Below are 16,063 nucleotides of genomic sequence, written 5' to 3' on the forward strand. Positions count from 1 at the left end.
AATTATGCTTTAAACGGCTTGGAAAAGCTATACTCCCCAGCAAGGTGAAGAATGATAGCCCACAGATAGAGTTACCCTGGAGGGAAAGGAATCACGTTGGCTCACTCTCATTAATGTTAATGGATAGTTACACCCACACACTGGTGGGAAAAAGAATCTGTTGTGAACTGAACTATTTTCAGTCCTGGTGGTTGCTAAATTAGTATCTTCTTAAGAAGTCAAGTTATGCTCAGATATACCACAGGGAAACTACCATCTGCTCTAAAGTCACTCTTTAGAGAAGATTCTCCAGGGTTCCTTCTAGCCTACAGATGCTACATCAATCTGGAAAGTAATTTCTAGGAAGCTAGTTCATTATCATGTATCTTTCTACTGTTCTCACAAGTACGGCTCTCAAGCTCCCTAGTTAAAAAGTAAAATGTGTTATGTGCATCCCCTTCCCTCCTTCCTTCCCTCCTGCCTCCTTCCTTTCTCTCTCTCTCCCTCCCTCCCCCGCCTCCCTCTCTCCCTTCCTTTTCTTATAGTTATACACTAAGTTTTGCAAACTCTAAACTTGGGGCTGGTTCTTTTTTGCAAAATTTACTTTCTTTTTTTTTTCCTTTCTCATTCCTCTATCAGGTGATGATACATTAAAATTATGGGACATCCGACAGTTTAATAAGCCACTTTTTTCAGCCTCGGGTCTTCCCACCATGTTCCCAATGTAAGTAGCATATTTTTAATATTCGATAAGCACAAGAGAATGGAAAAGTAATTTTTTCATCTTCATGTTAATTTATAGTATGTGTCTTACATTTTCTAGAAAAGGGACTTGAAGAGTGATTGAAATAGATTTTTTGAAAGATGAATTTTTATTTTTCCTTTCATTTCGTACATTCTTCAGAATATAAAATTCTACTTTTGAAGTTGAAATCATGGCTGTTCATGTATTTGTGTGTGTGAATATATATATTGTATGCACACATAGGTCTTGGGGTAGTAAAAACATTTTAAAGGGTTGAATTGTTCTTTTAATAGTGTATAAATGACAGAGTAGGCCTGTCTTTTGTTTTCTTTTAAAATTTGAATCCTCATACCATTAAAGCAATTCTTCATAGTTACTGAATATTATATGTCATTTTCTCAATTTTTTCTTATCATCATTTCAATCAATAATTCGGTAACTGTCACTTATTCAAACCGTCTTGCTCTGGGTAGCTGAACACTGTTATCTGCATTCTACTGAGTTGATAACTGAAGCTTTAAAGATTTTTCTGCAAACAGCTGAGGTTGGGATTTGATCTCTTAAGTCCTACAATTGGTGCCTAAGCAAAAATGTCTATTTTGGTAGAAATAAAATTTCTCACCTGTATTAAATAATGACCAACAAGGAGAGTGTGAAGGTAATGGAAGCAGCAAATGGAGGAAGCTGTATAATCTCAGAGCACTAACTCTGACACAGTCTATTGCCCATGGCATTTATCTGTTAAAACAAACAGATGGATAAACAAACATGAATTTATAGCCGATACGAATCTTTTGAGCCTTATGCCTGCTGCAAGTAATGCTAACTAGATAGCATCTTTGGCTCATGTCTTAGATTATTCACAGTCAGGTGGCCAGACCTCTCATCACAAGAGCTGTTGAATCACAGCCATCAATTAGGATCCAGCGGTACAAGCTGCTCCTCATTTCATGGTGCTTGACTTGACAAAACTCACATTGTTTGAGAGGTGGTGCTGATAAAAATAGTTCCCAAACTGATCAAAATAATCACTACTTAGACGTCAGTCATATACTGTCTATTTGTGTATAGACAGGGTCAATGTCTATATTGAGTTTCTCCCACACGTTATTTACATTGAAAGATATTATAATGTATAGAAATTAGAGCACAGATTCTGGAGTCAGGCTGTCTAAGTTCGAATCCCAGCTGTACCACTTACTTTTGTGATCTTGGACAAGGTTTATTTAACCTCTTCCTGCCTCACTTTCCTAATCAGTAAAATGGGGATAATAGTATCTACATAGGATTATTGTATTAAGTAATATAAGTGCCTGACTTACTATAAACCCTATGTAAGAGTTGTCTCTTATTACAGTGAGGTTGTTTATATTTTTACTCATTATCACTGCACTGTTGTGGCATCATAAGCCTATACTTATAAACTCTTTTTGTCTGTAGGACTGACTGCTGTTTCAGTCCAGATGATAAACTTATAGTCACCGGTACGTCTGTTCAAAGGGGATGTGGCAGCGGCAAACTTGTTTTCTTTGAACGCAGGACTTTCCAAAGGGTGTATGAAATAGACATCACAGATGCGGTATGTGTGTTCTTTCCTCCCAGCCTTGAGAATGAAGTGAAGTTTGCCTCTTAGCCATTTTTGGTTTTGGTTTTGAAATAGAACATAAGTTCTTGCCCTTACAGTACAGTGGTAGCTGCTCTTTTTCTCCAACACAGGAATTATTAGTACATTGCAGACTGGCTTATCTACACTTTTCCCTCCCCAACCCAATATTTCCTATAGGCCCACACTTTAGTCAGAATTTCAGCTGGGCCTGGGATGTTTATCCGCTCTGCCAACCAATTTGAGGAGAGAAGAAGCTGATCTTCATGTAACGTACAGAAAGGAGCTTCCCACAATGTGCATGTTTGTAAGGATTCAGGGATTATGGACAGAAGTGAAACGTTATGCCCTCAGAATGTGATGAAGTGTATCATTGTTTGAAAACTTTGACAGAATTCTCCTTGTTAGAGGTGTCATTAAGGTAAGACTCAGCTTCCACTGAGGTTAATATCTATTTAGTTATTAGAAGTTTAAAACATTTCAGATTTAACTTCCACATCTGAAAAACCCCCCTTTAGTTTTCTTTACATATTTATGTAAGCACTAAAACACCAGCATGCGTGCATTCATTCATTCATTCATTCATGTCTAGAGACTGGAGCCGTATGTAATACAATAATAGTGAAGATTCCCAGAGGAAAATCTGAGTTCCTTTAAAGTCTTTGAAAGTATGTATTAGTATTTAGATGGTAAGGCAAATCATTGTTATTTTTCGAGTACGAAACAGGCCAATTAATGTCTGTGCAAATTTTCTTTGGCTCATAGTCAAATCCTTTAGTAATATCCTGTATCTTAAACAGTGCTCTTATGTAGATTTCTCCGGTTGTTTCAGCTCTACGTAAACAGTTGAGACATATTATGTACTTAAATGATTCAGACAATTGAACAACTGTTTTTAAATCACCAGCAAAAAGCTCCTGTCTCTAATGTTTTAATATTACTGTGGAGTCTTAAGTTGTAGGCACTAAATTTGAAACCATGGTATAGAGACAATGAACTAACAATGAGACTAATTCTAGATGAGTACTTTAAGTTTGATAGATTCTAATCTCATGACATAATTTGAAATGTGCCAACACTAATAATACTTTTTTTGGGGTGCATCCAGGAGCCAACTAAAACACTGGAATCAAAGAAAAACACTCTTGACTCTATCAACTTTAATCTCAAAAAATAAAATTATTATAATTGGTTGTTCCAGAAGTAAGCTGGTTTTGTTTTGTTTTGTTTTTAATGCCTCTCAACGACTATACATCTCAGTATTACTCATGGGGTTGTGTTTTTAAATTATAATTTAAATTGAAATGTAATTAAATTAAGGGATATAGAAGTATGATTGTACTTTTAAAGACATGTGGGTGTCATAAGTGTACAGAACACACTGTTGTGTTGCTCTGAATTGCTTTTCTAACTAGATGTTTTTCTCTATGGCACTTACCACCATCTCATCTATTATATATTTGTTTGTTTTTGTCTGTCTGCTTCCACCAGGATGTACACCCATGAGGGCAGAAACTTTGTCTGTTTTGTTCACTGCAATATCCCCAGTGCTCTGAACAGTGCCTGGCACATAGAAGGTGCTTGTTTATTGAATGAGTGAATGGTATACTTGGGAAGTGCAAGTAATGCGTACTGTAGAGCACAGGTGTGTCTTTGGAGAGTGAGGCAGGAGAGAAGTATCTAGAGATGGAAGGGTAAACTGACTTTGTATACCATAATAAAGTGACTTTATCTTATGGTTTTTTTGTTTTTCATTTTTTTTTTTAAAGCAAAGGAATGACATATCCAGATCCAGGTCTTAGACGTTGATTTTTATTGAAGTGTGAAGGTTAGATTTACAAGACGTAGTATTTATTTGTATATGTATAATTTAGGAGACTGGGTCAGTGTTCCCTGCAATTAAAAGAAAACAAAAAAAGATAGCAGGTTTTAGAAGAAAGACAGCAAGTCTGTTGTTGGTACGTTGAACTTGAAGTACCTTTAGGACCTCTGGGTGGAGATGTTCAGTGGGCAGATGGGTAGATAACTTTGGTGCTTAGAAGAAAGAAGACACAGTTTTGGGAGGAGTATTTATCGTTCATAGTTGAAATGTTGGTTGCTGATTAGTTTGATCACGGAAAGGGCATGAAGGATGGAGAAGATGAGCCCTAGGAAACCAGGGCTCATTTTAATAGATGGATGAAGAGAGAACTTCAAATAGGGACAAAACCACACACCTTAAAGTGGCCTTTTAAATCATTGATTTAGGATTTGTTTGTCTTTTTTTGGTTGTTAACATCAGACAGCATTGTTTTCTGTTTATATTGTGGAACGGTATGCTAAAGGGACTTTAAACTGCCCCTTTGATCCCTATTTTCTCAAGTTTTAAGTCTTGGAATGTAGAAAAATAAACAAATTCATTCTTTGGGATGGATAAAGAGGGGGGACACTTTGCTAGAAGGGCCAAAAAACACCTCTTTTATTTAATTGTATTTTTGTTATTAAAAGCCAGGATTGTCATTTCTTTTTGAAACACCACACTCTGCTATAATAAGGTACTTACTGTATTGAGTTTTAATTTAGCTAAAAGGCAGCATCTCATATTCTTAATATCAACATTTAGTTGTTTGCTTGTTTGACTAGGCACAGGCAATGGTGCTGTTAGGTCTATCCTAAAGCCATTTACTTCAGTAAAGTATGATTGACTGCATTTTCCCACACCCTTTCCTAAAACTAAATAGATCCCTAGATAGTTATATTCTGGAATGCCAAGCTCAATATAGATAGGGAGCCAAACATTGTTTTCAGTTAGGGAATGTTAACAATCTATACAATTAATTTCCTAATAACTAAAAACTGTCCTACAATCTTCACAATAAATAGCTTTTTAAAATATAACAATTATATTTTCCATATTTAGTTTTGAAACAAACTTTTAAAATGGTTTTAATTGCACTCTCTGCATTGTCATATGCTCTGAAAATTTTTCTTTCTCTATTCAGTTTAGAGACTCTCAACACTCTTCGCTAGGAGATGACAAATGTTTAACATTTACTGTTTTTACTGTGTGATGTTTGTACACATTTTACAATTCTGCTGAAATTATTTTTAGGTGTTTCCTTTCCCTAGTCCAATTTTGTTTCCTCAAGTTGAAAAAAAATGCATATCCTCATTTATCATCTACTTCGTTGTAATTTGAATAATGTGCTTAGCCTCTTTTCTAAGATAAATTCCAGAATATAATTTGATCTTGAATTTAAAAGCTCACCTTTGTCTTTGTGTAGATGGGACCCTAGCATGTTTATATATTGTGTAAAAAGCTTCCATTACTCTATTTTATGTGAAAAAGCATAGGAGAGAAGGAATGGACTAAATGTAATTTGGAGATGACCTATCATTTTTTTAAAAGGTAATTATGTTTAGAAGAAACATAGAAATTTTTAAGTCTTTTCAAAGTTCCAGTTATTTCAGGAAATGCTGTGAAATAACATTTAAAACTATTATTAGCTTAGTGATTTTTCATCAAACTATACTTTGTTGCAAAATGATTAATAGAATTTCCTTTTTTACTAATATAAATCAAGGGACATGGTTTATGCAATTGTACTAGTATATTACCATTTATACTCTTTAACCCAAGCATAGTGAAATGAAGTTGTTTTGACCTGGTATTAAGATGGTGGCCTCTTCACCTCAGTTGCTTTGGGCAGTAATTTAAGAGAGAGCAGACATTCCCTTGTGTAGAGAGAAGAAAAAGGTGGAAAGGAAAACAGCCAGAAATTTCACACTTGGTCCCAACTTCTCTTCTAATTTGTTTGTTTGTTTATGTAGTTTGGTGAGGGATCTCTGTTTCTGTAAACACTAAATGAACTCAAAGTGAAGAGAAGAAAAAGAAAGACTAAACCTTTATTTTTAAGACATAGCTATAGCATTTAGCACAGCTACTGAACGGAAGGGAAGGGAAATTTGCTTCGGCATTTTCAACTAGACTGTAGGCATTTCAAAGTTGATTGAGAATCCTGGTGCCCATATAAGAGAGATAATAGTAAAGGTCTTTTAAGGAAGAAAAAAACTCATTTGTGATCATCTAAAGAATATTTGATTATCTTTAGGAATGCTTTTTAAGCATTGAAGAGAATAGATAGCAAAGAACAAGGATTATCTTAGAGTTTTGTTTCTTTCTACCACTACTTGTTCTCTGCAATATCCCTTTCCCGTGGGAGATGAAATCTGGATTATGCACACTTACTTACTTACTGCCTACCTACCTACAGGCTGTATCTCTGCCCCTTATTATCATAGGTATTGGTTGAAAAATACATAATTATTGTTAAAGTTACGTTAATTAAGTAATAGTTTATATATTTACCAAAAGGTGGGGAAAGTTTCTTATTTCAGACCTACTTATCCGATTACAGAGATAGCGTACTGCATATATTGAGGAGAAGGTAAGGTCCATATTGTGTAAAAAAAAAAAAAGAGATTTCTTTAAAAGAACAAAAATTTCCATAAAAATACCAACTGTCTTTCCTTCTTTATATAGTTAGGTGAAGTTCTGAAGAGAACTTGAGTTCTCATTATTTTTCTAAACATCATATCTTATCACATTACCCATAGATTATACTGAGATATGACCTTTAAATTAATGAATTTTGATGTCCAAGAAAATTGCTATATGTGTCAATATATAAAATGACATATAACGTATAAAATGAAAGGATTAGCACTTCCATTTCACATAAAAAGTTTTTGTGTTATTAGGAGAGAATATTGATATTTTAAATCCAAAGAGATTGAATAAGTATAAATGGATATAATGGGGCCATGAAATAATAGACCCTTCATGAATCTAGCTATGTATCTTAATTAATAAGTGTAAGGGACATGCTGACTCTTCAGACTACAATCACCCCATGTTATTTGTACATGTGAATGAGAGAAGAAAGGTCATTCAAATTAATGGATATTCCAAGGAGTCCTCAGAATTGGCTTTGGAATGTGTCTTTGTTCTTATATTTGAATACAGATAACGACTACTATGGGAATTTACTTCAAACTTAATGAATTAATGAAGCTGTGCCTGTGAAAGCTTGTCTCTGAAGGAGCTGAAGAACTCAACTGTTCTTCCATTTTGTACTGGGAATAGACTAATGATCTGTCTTACTGATATAAAGTCCCAGCTCAGTCCGAATCACACGTCTTTAAGCGTTTTCTAGAAATAAAGGATTCAAGCGGTGTCTTTGCCCAGTCAGGATCGCATAAGGAATAGTAGTACAACAGTGCATTAAGTAGACTTCCCTGTGCTATACAGCATGTTCCCATCAGTTGTCTATTTTATACATAGTATCAATAGTGTCTATGTGTCAATCCCTATCTCCCAATTCCTCCCACCCCACCCCTTTCCCCCTTGGTATCCATACATTTATTCTCTACGTCTGTGTCTCTGTGTCTGCTTGGCAATTAAGGTCATCTATACCATTTTTCTGGATTCCACATATATGCGTTAATATACGATATTTGTTTTTGTGACTTACTTCACTCTATATGACACTCTTTAGGACCATCCATCCACGTCTCTACAAATGACCCAGTTTCGTTCCTTTTTGTGGCTGAGTAATATTCCATTGTTTGTATGTACCACATCCATATCCATTCTTTTTTTTTTTCATACCCATTCTTTATCCATTCCTTTGTTGATGGACATTTAGGTTTTCTTTAAGTAGTGAAGAAAAGAGATGCCATTGGGTTATGATGGAAAAAAATATTACATTTTTACCACGTTTGTGATTTGACTTACTAAACCCTTTCTTCAGATTCAGTAACTGGAACTCAGCTAAGTTAGCCTCAGTAACTGGAACTGCTAAGTTAGCCTCACAGTGTCCAGGATGGGGGTGGTGTCCATAAGATGTGATTAAATTACTTTTCATTGCACCTAAAGGTATCATGCTATGGATGTTCCAGGACAGTAGTTCTCAGGATTTAAAGAGTGCAGTTGAGTGTTCATCTGTAGGCACGTGAGAATAGAGAGGAAAGAAACCACCAATTTCATGATGGTTTAACTGTTAATATGTACCTTATCAAGTCTTAAAATGCTTTACGTAGGGAAAATGAAAGGAACAAGCTTAGTGCTGATTAGTTTTTATTATTTTTAAAGTGCACAGTTCTGTGATTTTTAACCCCTATAGATTCCTGTAGTTCCATCAATACAATCAGGATACAGAACAGTTAGTTCCATCACCCCCTAAAAACTCCTTTGTGCCACCCCTCTATAGTCACCCTCTTACCCCCTCCCTCACTCTCCACTCCTTATCCCTGGCATTCACTGGTCTGTTCTCCATCACTATAGTGTTGACTTTTCAAGAATGTCATACAAATGGACTTAAATAGTGTGTAACCTTTTTAGATCAACTTCTTTCAGCAGAATCCTTTGAGACTCATCCAGGTTAGTTGTGCGTATCAATAACGTGTTACATTTTATTGCTGAATAGTATTCCACTGTATGGATATAGCACAGTTTTTTTACCTACTAAAGGACATTTGATTATTTCTAATTTTTGGAGATTACGGATGGAGCTGCTGTAAGCATTCGTATAGAGGTTTTTGTGTGAATGTAAGTTTTCTTTTCTCTAGGGCAAATACCTAAGAGTAGGCTTGCTGGGTCATATAGTGAGTGTATATTTATTTTTATAAGAAACTCCAAGCCATCTTATGATTAACAATGTCATTTTGTATTCCCACCAACAGTGTATGTGTTTTTTACTTGCTCTGCATCCTCACCAACACTTTGTATTGTAACATTTTTTATTTTATACATTCTAATAGGTGTGTGGAGTGGTTATAATTTGAAGTTTCCTAATGGCCAGTGATGTTGAATATCTTCATGTGTCCATTTTCCATAGTTGTATTCTCTTGGGTGAAATGCCTCTTCAAGTCTTTTGCCCTGTTTTAAATGAGGTTGTTTGTTTCCTACTATTAATTTTGAGAGTCCTCTATATATTCTAGATACCAAGTTCTTGGGATATTCTCTCCCAGTCTGTTGCTTGTTTTTTTCTTTTTCTTAATAGAGTCTTTTACAAGGCAAAATACATTATTCTTTTTAACATCTTTATTGGAGTATAATTGCTTTACAATGGTGTTAGTTTCTGCTTTATAACAAAGTGAATCACTTATACGTATACATATGTTCCCACATCTCTTCCTTCTTCTGTCTCCCTCCCTCCCACCCTCCCTATCCCACCCCTCTAGGTGATGACAAAGCACTGAGCTGATCTCCCTGTGCTATGTGGCTGCTTCCCACTAGCTATCTACCTTACGTCTGGTAGGGTATATATGTCCATGCCACTCTCTCACTTTGTCACAGCTTACCCTTCCCCATCGCCATATCCTCAAGTCCATTCTCTGGTAGGTCTGTGTCTTTATTCCCGTCTTGCCCCTAGGTTCTTCATGACCATTTTTTTTTTTTTTTAGATTCCATATATATGTGTTAACATACGGTATTTGTTTTTCTCTTTCTGACTTACTTCACTTTGTATGACAGACTCTAGGTCCATCCACCTCACTACGAATAACTCAATTTTGTTTCTTTTTATGGCTGAGTAATATTCCATTGTAAATATATGTGCCACATCTTCTTTATCCATTCATCTGTTGATGGACACTTAGGTTGCTTCCATGTCCTGGCTATTGTACATAGAGCTGCAATGAACATTGTGGTCAGAAAAGATACTTGACACAATTTCAATTTTCCTAAATTTACCAAGGCTTGTTTTGTGACCCAAGATATGATCTATCTTGGAGAATGTTCCATGAGCACTTGAGAAGAATGTGTATTCTGTTGTTTTGGGATGGAATGTCCTATAAATATCAATTAAGTCCATCTTGTTTAATGTATCATTTAAAGCTTGTGTTTCCTTATTTATTTTCATCTTGGATGATCTGTCCATTGGTGAAAGTGGGATGTTAAAGTCCCCTACTATGATTGTGTTACTGTCTATTTCCCCTTTTATGGCTGTTAGTATTTGCCTTATGTATTGAGGTGCTCCTATGTTGGGTGCATAAATATTTCCAATTGTTATATCTTCTTCTTGGATCAATCCCTTGATCATTATGTAGTGTCCTTCTTTGTCTCTTGTAATAGTCTTTATATTAAAGTCTATTTTGTCTGATATGAGAATTACTACTCCAGCTTTCTTTTGATTTCCATTTGCATGGAATATCTTTTTCCATCCCCTCACTTTCAGTCTGTATGTGTCCCTAGGTCTGAAGTGGGTCTCTTGTAGACAGCATATATACGGGTCTTGTTTTTGTCTCCATTCAGCCAGTCTGTGTCTTCTGGTTGGAGCACTTAATCCATTTACATTTAAGGTAATTATCGATATTTATGTTCCTATTACCATTTTCTTAATTGTTTCGGGTTTGTTATTGTAGGTCTTTTCCTTCTCATGTGTTTCCTGCCTAGAGAAGTTCCTTTAGCATTTGTTGTAAAGCTGGTTTGGTGGTGCTGAATTCTCTTAGCTCCTGCTTATTTATAAAGGTTTTAATTTCTCCGTCAAATCTGAATGATATCCTTGCTGAGTAGAGTAATCTTGGTTGTAGGTTTTTCCCTTTCATCACTTTAAATATGTCCTGCCACTCCCTTCTGGCTTGCAGAGTTTCTGCTGCAAGATCAGCTGTTAACCTTATGGGTATTCTGTTATATGTTATTTGGTGCTTTTCCCTTACTGCTTTTAATATTTTTTCTTTGTATTTAATTTTTGATAGTTTGATTAATATGTGTCTTGGCGTGTTTCCTCTTGGATTTATCCTGTATGGGACTCTCTGTGCTTCCTGGACTTGGTTAACTATTTCCTTTCCCATATTAGGGAAGTTTTCAACTCTAATCTCTTCAAATATTTTCTGAGTCCCTTTGTTTTTCTCTTCTTCTTCTGGGACCCCTACAATTCGAATGTTGGTGCATTTAATGTGGTCCCAGAGGTCTCTGAGACTGTCCTCAATTGTTTTCATTCTTTTTTCTTTATTCTGCTCTGCGGTAATTATTTCCACTATTTTATCTTCCAGGTCGCTTATCCGTTTTTCTGCCTCAGTTATTCTGCTATTGATCCCGTCTAGAGAATTTTTAATTTCATTTATTGTGTTGTTCATCACTGTCTGTTTGCTCTTTAGTTCTTCTAAGTCCTTGTTAAATGTTTCTTGTATTTTCTGTGTTCTATTTCCAAGATTTTCTATCATTTTTACTATTGTTATTGTGAATTCTTTTTCAGGTAGACTGCCTATTTCCTCTTCATTTGTTAGGTCTGGTTGGTTTTTGCCTTGCTACTTCGTCTGCTGTGTGTTTCTCTGTCTTCTCATTTTGCTTACCTTACTGTGTTTGGGGTCTCCTTTTCTCAGTCTGCAGGTTTGTAATTCCCGTTGGTTTGGTATCTGTCTGCAGTGGCTAAAGTTGGTTCAGTGGGTTGTGTAGGCTTCCTGGTGGCGGGGACGAGTGCTTGTGTTCTGGTGGATGAGGCTGGGTCTTGTCTTTCTGGTGGGTAGGTCCATGTCTGGTGGTGTGTTGGGGTGTCTGTGGCCTTATGATGATTTTAGGCAGCCTCTGTGCTAATGGATGGGGTTGTGTTCCTGTCTTGCTAGTTTGGCCTAGGGTGTCCAGCACTGTAGCTTGCTGTTCGTTGAGTGAAGCTGGGTCTTGGCGTTGAGATGGAGATCTCTGGGAGATTTTCACCGTTTGATATTATGTGGAGCTGGGAGGTCTGTTGTGGAGCAGTGTCCTGAACTTGGTTCTCCCGCCTCAGTGGCACAGCCCTGACGCCTGGCTGGAGCACCAAGAGCCTTTCATCCACACGGCTCAGAATAAAAGGGAGGAAAAAAAGAGAGAAAGAAAGAATGAAGATAAAATAAAATAAAATAAAGGAAAGTTATTAAAATAAAAAATAATTACTAAGAAAATTTTCTAAAAAGTAAAAAAAAAAAAAAACAACGGACAGACAGAACCCTAAGACAAATGGTAAAAGCAAAGCTGTACAGACAAAATCACACCCAGAAGCATACACATACATACTCTCAAAAAGAGAAAAAGGGAAAAAATATATATATATCTTTGCTCCCAAAGTCCACCTCCTCAATTTGGGATGATTCGTTGTCTATTCAGGTATTCCACAGATGCAGGGTACATCACGTTGATTGTGGAGATTTAATCCTCTGCTCCGGAGGCTGCTGGGAGAAATTTCCCTTATTCTTCTTTGTTCGCACAGCTCCAGGGGTTCAGCTTTGGATTTCGACCCGCCTCTGCCTGTAGGTCACCTGAGGGCGTCTGTTCTTCACTCATACAGGATGGGGTAAAGGAACCACTGATTCGGGTGCTCTGGCTCACTCAGGCCGTGGGGAGGGAGGGGTACGGATGCGGGGCGAGCCTGCGGAGGCAGAGGCCAGTGTGACATTGCTCCAGACTGAGGCACGCTGTGTGTTCTCCCAGGGAAGTTGTCCCTGGATCCCGGGACCCTGGCAGTGGCGGGCTGCACAGGCTCCCAGACAGGGAGGTTGGATAGTGACCTGTGCTTGCACACGGGCTTCATGGTGGCGGCAGCAGCAGCCTTAGTGTCTCATGCCCGTCTCTGGGGTCCGCGCTGATAGTTGCGGCTCGCGCCCGTCTGTGGAGGTACTTTTAAGCGGCACCCTGAATCCCCTCTCCTTGCGCACCAGGAAACAAATAGGCAAGAAAAAGTCTTGCCTCTTCGGCAGCTCCAGACTTTTTCCTGGACTCCCTCCCGCCTAGCCGTGGCGCACTAGCCCCCTTCAGGCTGTGTTCACACAGCCAACCCCAGTCCTCTCCCTGGGATCCGACCGAAGCCCGAGCCTCAGTTCTCAGCCCCTGCCCGCCCCGGCGTGTGAGCAGACAAGCCTCTCGGGCTGGTGAGTGCCGGTCGGCACCGATCCTCTGTGCGGGAATCTCCCCGCTTTGCCCTCCGCACCCCTGTTGCTGTGCTCTCCTCCGCGGCCCCGAAACTCCCCCCCTCCGACACCCGCAGTCTCCGCCCGCGAAGGGGCTTCCTAGTGTGTGGAAACCTTTCCTCCTTCACAGCTCCCTCCCACTGGCGCAAGTCCCGTCCCTATCCTTTTGTCTCTGTTTATTCTTTTTTCTTTTGCCCTACCCAGGTACGTGGTGAGTTTCTTGCCTTTTGGGAGGTCTGAGGTCTTCTGCCAGCGTTCAGTAGGTGTTCTGTAGGAGTTGTTCCACATGTAGATGTATTTCTGATGTATTTGTGGGGAGGAAGGTGATCTCCGCGTCTTACTCTTCCACCACCTTGAAGCTCCTCCAAAATACTTTAATTTTGGTAAAGTCTAATTTATCAGTTTTTTATTTTGTAGGATGTAGCTTTGGTGTCACATCTAAGAACTCCTTGACTGACTCCAGGTTACACAGGTTTTCTTCTGTTTTCTTCTAAAAGTTCTATGGTTTAATGTGGTTCATTTTGGGTGTGTGGTTTATTTTGAGCTAACCTTTGTGTAATAGAGTGAGATATAGGTTGAATCACGGCCAGGACTAGGGTCAGACTCAAGTACAAAATTGAAGGAGGTATCAAAAAACTCAGTAATAAAGCAAATTAACATTTTAATGCAATATTATAAAAAATAAGAATTAATGCATAAAATTCATGATGAGTAAAATTCCAGTGCTTTAAATAAAAATGGGATCAGTAACAGTGCTATGCCAAGCTGTATTGAATCCCGAGGCAAAAGGAAAATTCAGTTGAACTGAGGCTGCCTTAATTTAAACTTTTGATCTTTTGTTCATTACAGGCTTTTTTGTGGCGGGGGATACGGTGGAGTACCAGAGTGGGGAAATAGTAAACTCACTGGTGCCTTAGTGATACTTTGAATGCTGGGCTAATTCCCCAATCCACCTACTACTATTTAGTTTTCAGAATCCTGAAATTTAGGTTTTATAATTGCATTCAGAGGGTGAGACTGAGTGGAATGTGGTCCCTGTATCTCACCCAGCACCAGGAGATTTTTTTTTTTTTTTTTTTTTTTTTTTGTGGTACGCAGGCCTCTCACTGTTGTGGCCTCTCCCGTTGTGGAGCACAGGCTCTGGACGCGCAGGCTCAGCAGCCATGACTTACGGGCCCAGCTGCTCCACGGCATGTGGGATCTTCCCAGACCGGGGCACGAACCCATGTCCCCTGCATCGGCAGGCAGACTCTCAACCACTGTGCCACCAGGGAAGCCCAGGAGATTTTCTTTTAATTAAAAAAAATCATAGCTGTGGTGGAAAACTATGTGAAATAAATAATGAAATTGCAGCAAATGTGCCTGGGAGGAAGCTCGAAGATCCCTGCACATTTGCAAGGACGTTCATATTATAGAAAATAAAATAATGTCTTTGATCCTAGTGCGAGTCCCCTCTGCTACACTGGTGATAGGTTCCCTTCACGTAAGTATGCCAGGCAAAGCTGCTGGCTTTTGCTTCATCAGCTGCCATCTGGCATCAGGCATACGTTGCTCCGTGTCTCAATATTATCTTCCAGAGTCCATCTTGCCTACCTGAGGACCACGGCTCAACTCGCCTATATGAAAATTAGACTTTAACAGAAGAGTTTACAACCTCCCTAAGAGTTCATTTCTGTTTATGAAATCCCATACCATCATATCTTTTTTTTTTTTTCATTATTTTTAGGCTCACATTCTCATGCTTAGAGCCCACATCCTTTACTCTAGTCCTCAAGGAATTGGAGAACAGCTGGTCAACATCCTCTATTTCCTTTAAGATTATAAAGTTGCTGTTCTGTCTTCTCTTGTCTAAGTGAACCAAACTTAGTTGTTGTTGTTTTAACCTTTCCTTGTGGGTCATATTTTCTCAACACTTCTATTATCTTTGGTACTCTTTTTCTCAGACATTTCTGGATTTTCCAGTGACCAAATTGGAGTAAGGGACTCCTTGGTGCCATGTGGGTGGGAAGGGCATTATATTCCTATGGTTAGAACAATATATGGCACATGGTAGGTGTTTGGTGAAAATGTGTTTGTTAATTTTGCTTTACCTTTTGTTATATTTTATTATAGTATGTTCTTATCGGGACTTACTATAATGGCCTATTCCATACCAGCTTCTCTTGTTTTTGTTTTTTGTTAATAGTTTTTTCTAATTAATTTGGAATTTCAGAGCATAAATATGTTTTCTTTTAGATTTGTTGAAAGAAGTACAAATTTTAATTGTCTGCTTCTTTAAAACTTGAGATGATCTTTTTTCAGACCTACTAAAAATAGCTATGTTTTGATTTCAGTGGAGGAAGCAAGTTTACTGTGGATGCTTAAAATACTGGTAATCTAAAACTGTAATGAATATAATTTGTTTGGGTTGTTATACTGTTAATGAATATGATGTTTCCTGGATCTCTTTTGTAGAACACACTCTGCTCTGAAGTAAAAATTATTTCTTGGAATTTGTCACTGTATTTTATCAAAATTCTAATCTTTATTCTTCCTTAGAAGATGAATTCTGATGTGCTTATCATTTCATTTCTATTCTCATTTCCAGTCTCTTTTAAAAGAACAATTTATAAATTTAACCAGTAGACTCTTAGTTCAGGAGCAGTTATTTAGAGTCTCTATTCAACATTTTCTTCTTTGAAATAACGTTTACTGCAGGAATCTAGATTCCAAACCTATAGTGAGTTGTCTTTTCCTATAATTATCTGTCTGACAGTGATCTCATTTGGGGAGTTACAATTAGATGAAGAACCTATCACATCCTGCTTCAGGCT

At 37.8% G+C, this 16,063-nt stretch overlaps 1 protein-coding gene across 5 annotated transcripts in view; it reads left to right on the forward strand.

The window, feature by feature from the left end:
- Positions 1–16,063, forward strand: part of WDR70 (WD repeat domain 70) — a 307,508-nt gene that overhangs the window by 260,195 nt on the left and 31,250 nt on the right. For 3 of the 5 annotated variants that reach the window (XM_089908782.1, XM_022598984.3, XM_022598994.3), the window contains 2 exons: positions 619–703; positions 2,165–2,303. The exons of 1 other annotated variant lie outside the window; for it this stretch is intronic. In XM_089908782.1, coding sequence (XP_089764908.1) covers positions 619–703; positions 2,165–2,303 — 224 coding nt within the window. Of the gene's footprint in view, positions 1–618; positions 704–2,164; positions 2,304–2,507; positions 2,749–16,063 lie in introns of those variants that run through there. One more of the 5 variants, XM_022599005.3, reaches the window with a different exon arrangement.

Source organism: Delphinapterus leucas, chromosome 3 (genome assembly GCF_059928025.1).
Source record: "Delphinapterus leucas isolate spDelLeu-1000000601 "Yukka" chromosome 3, BTC_Dleu_Yukka2, whole genome shotgun sequence".
NCBI classification, from domain to species: domain Eukaryota; kingdom Metazoa; phylum Chordata; class Mammalia; order Artiodactyla; family Monodontidae; genus Delphinapterus; species Delphinapterus leucas.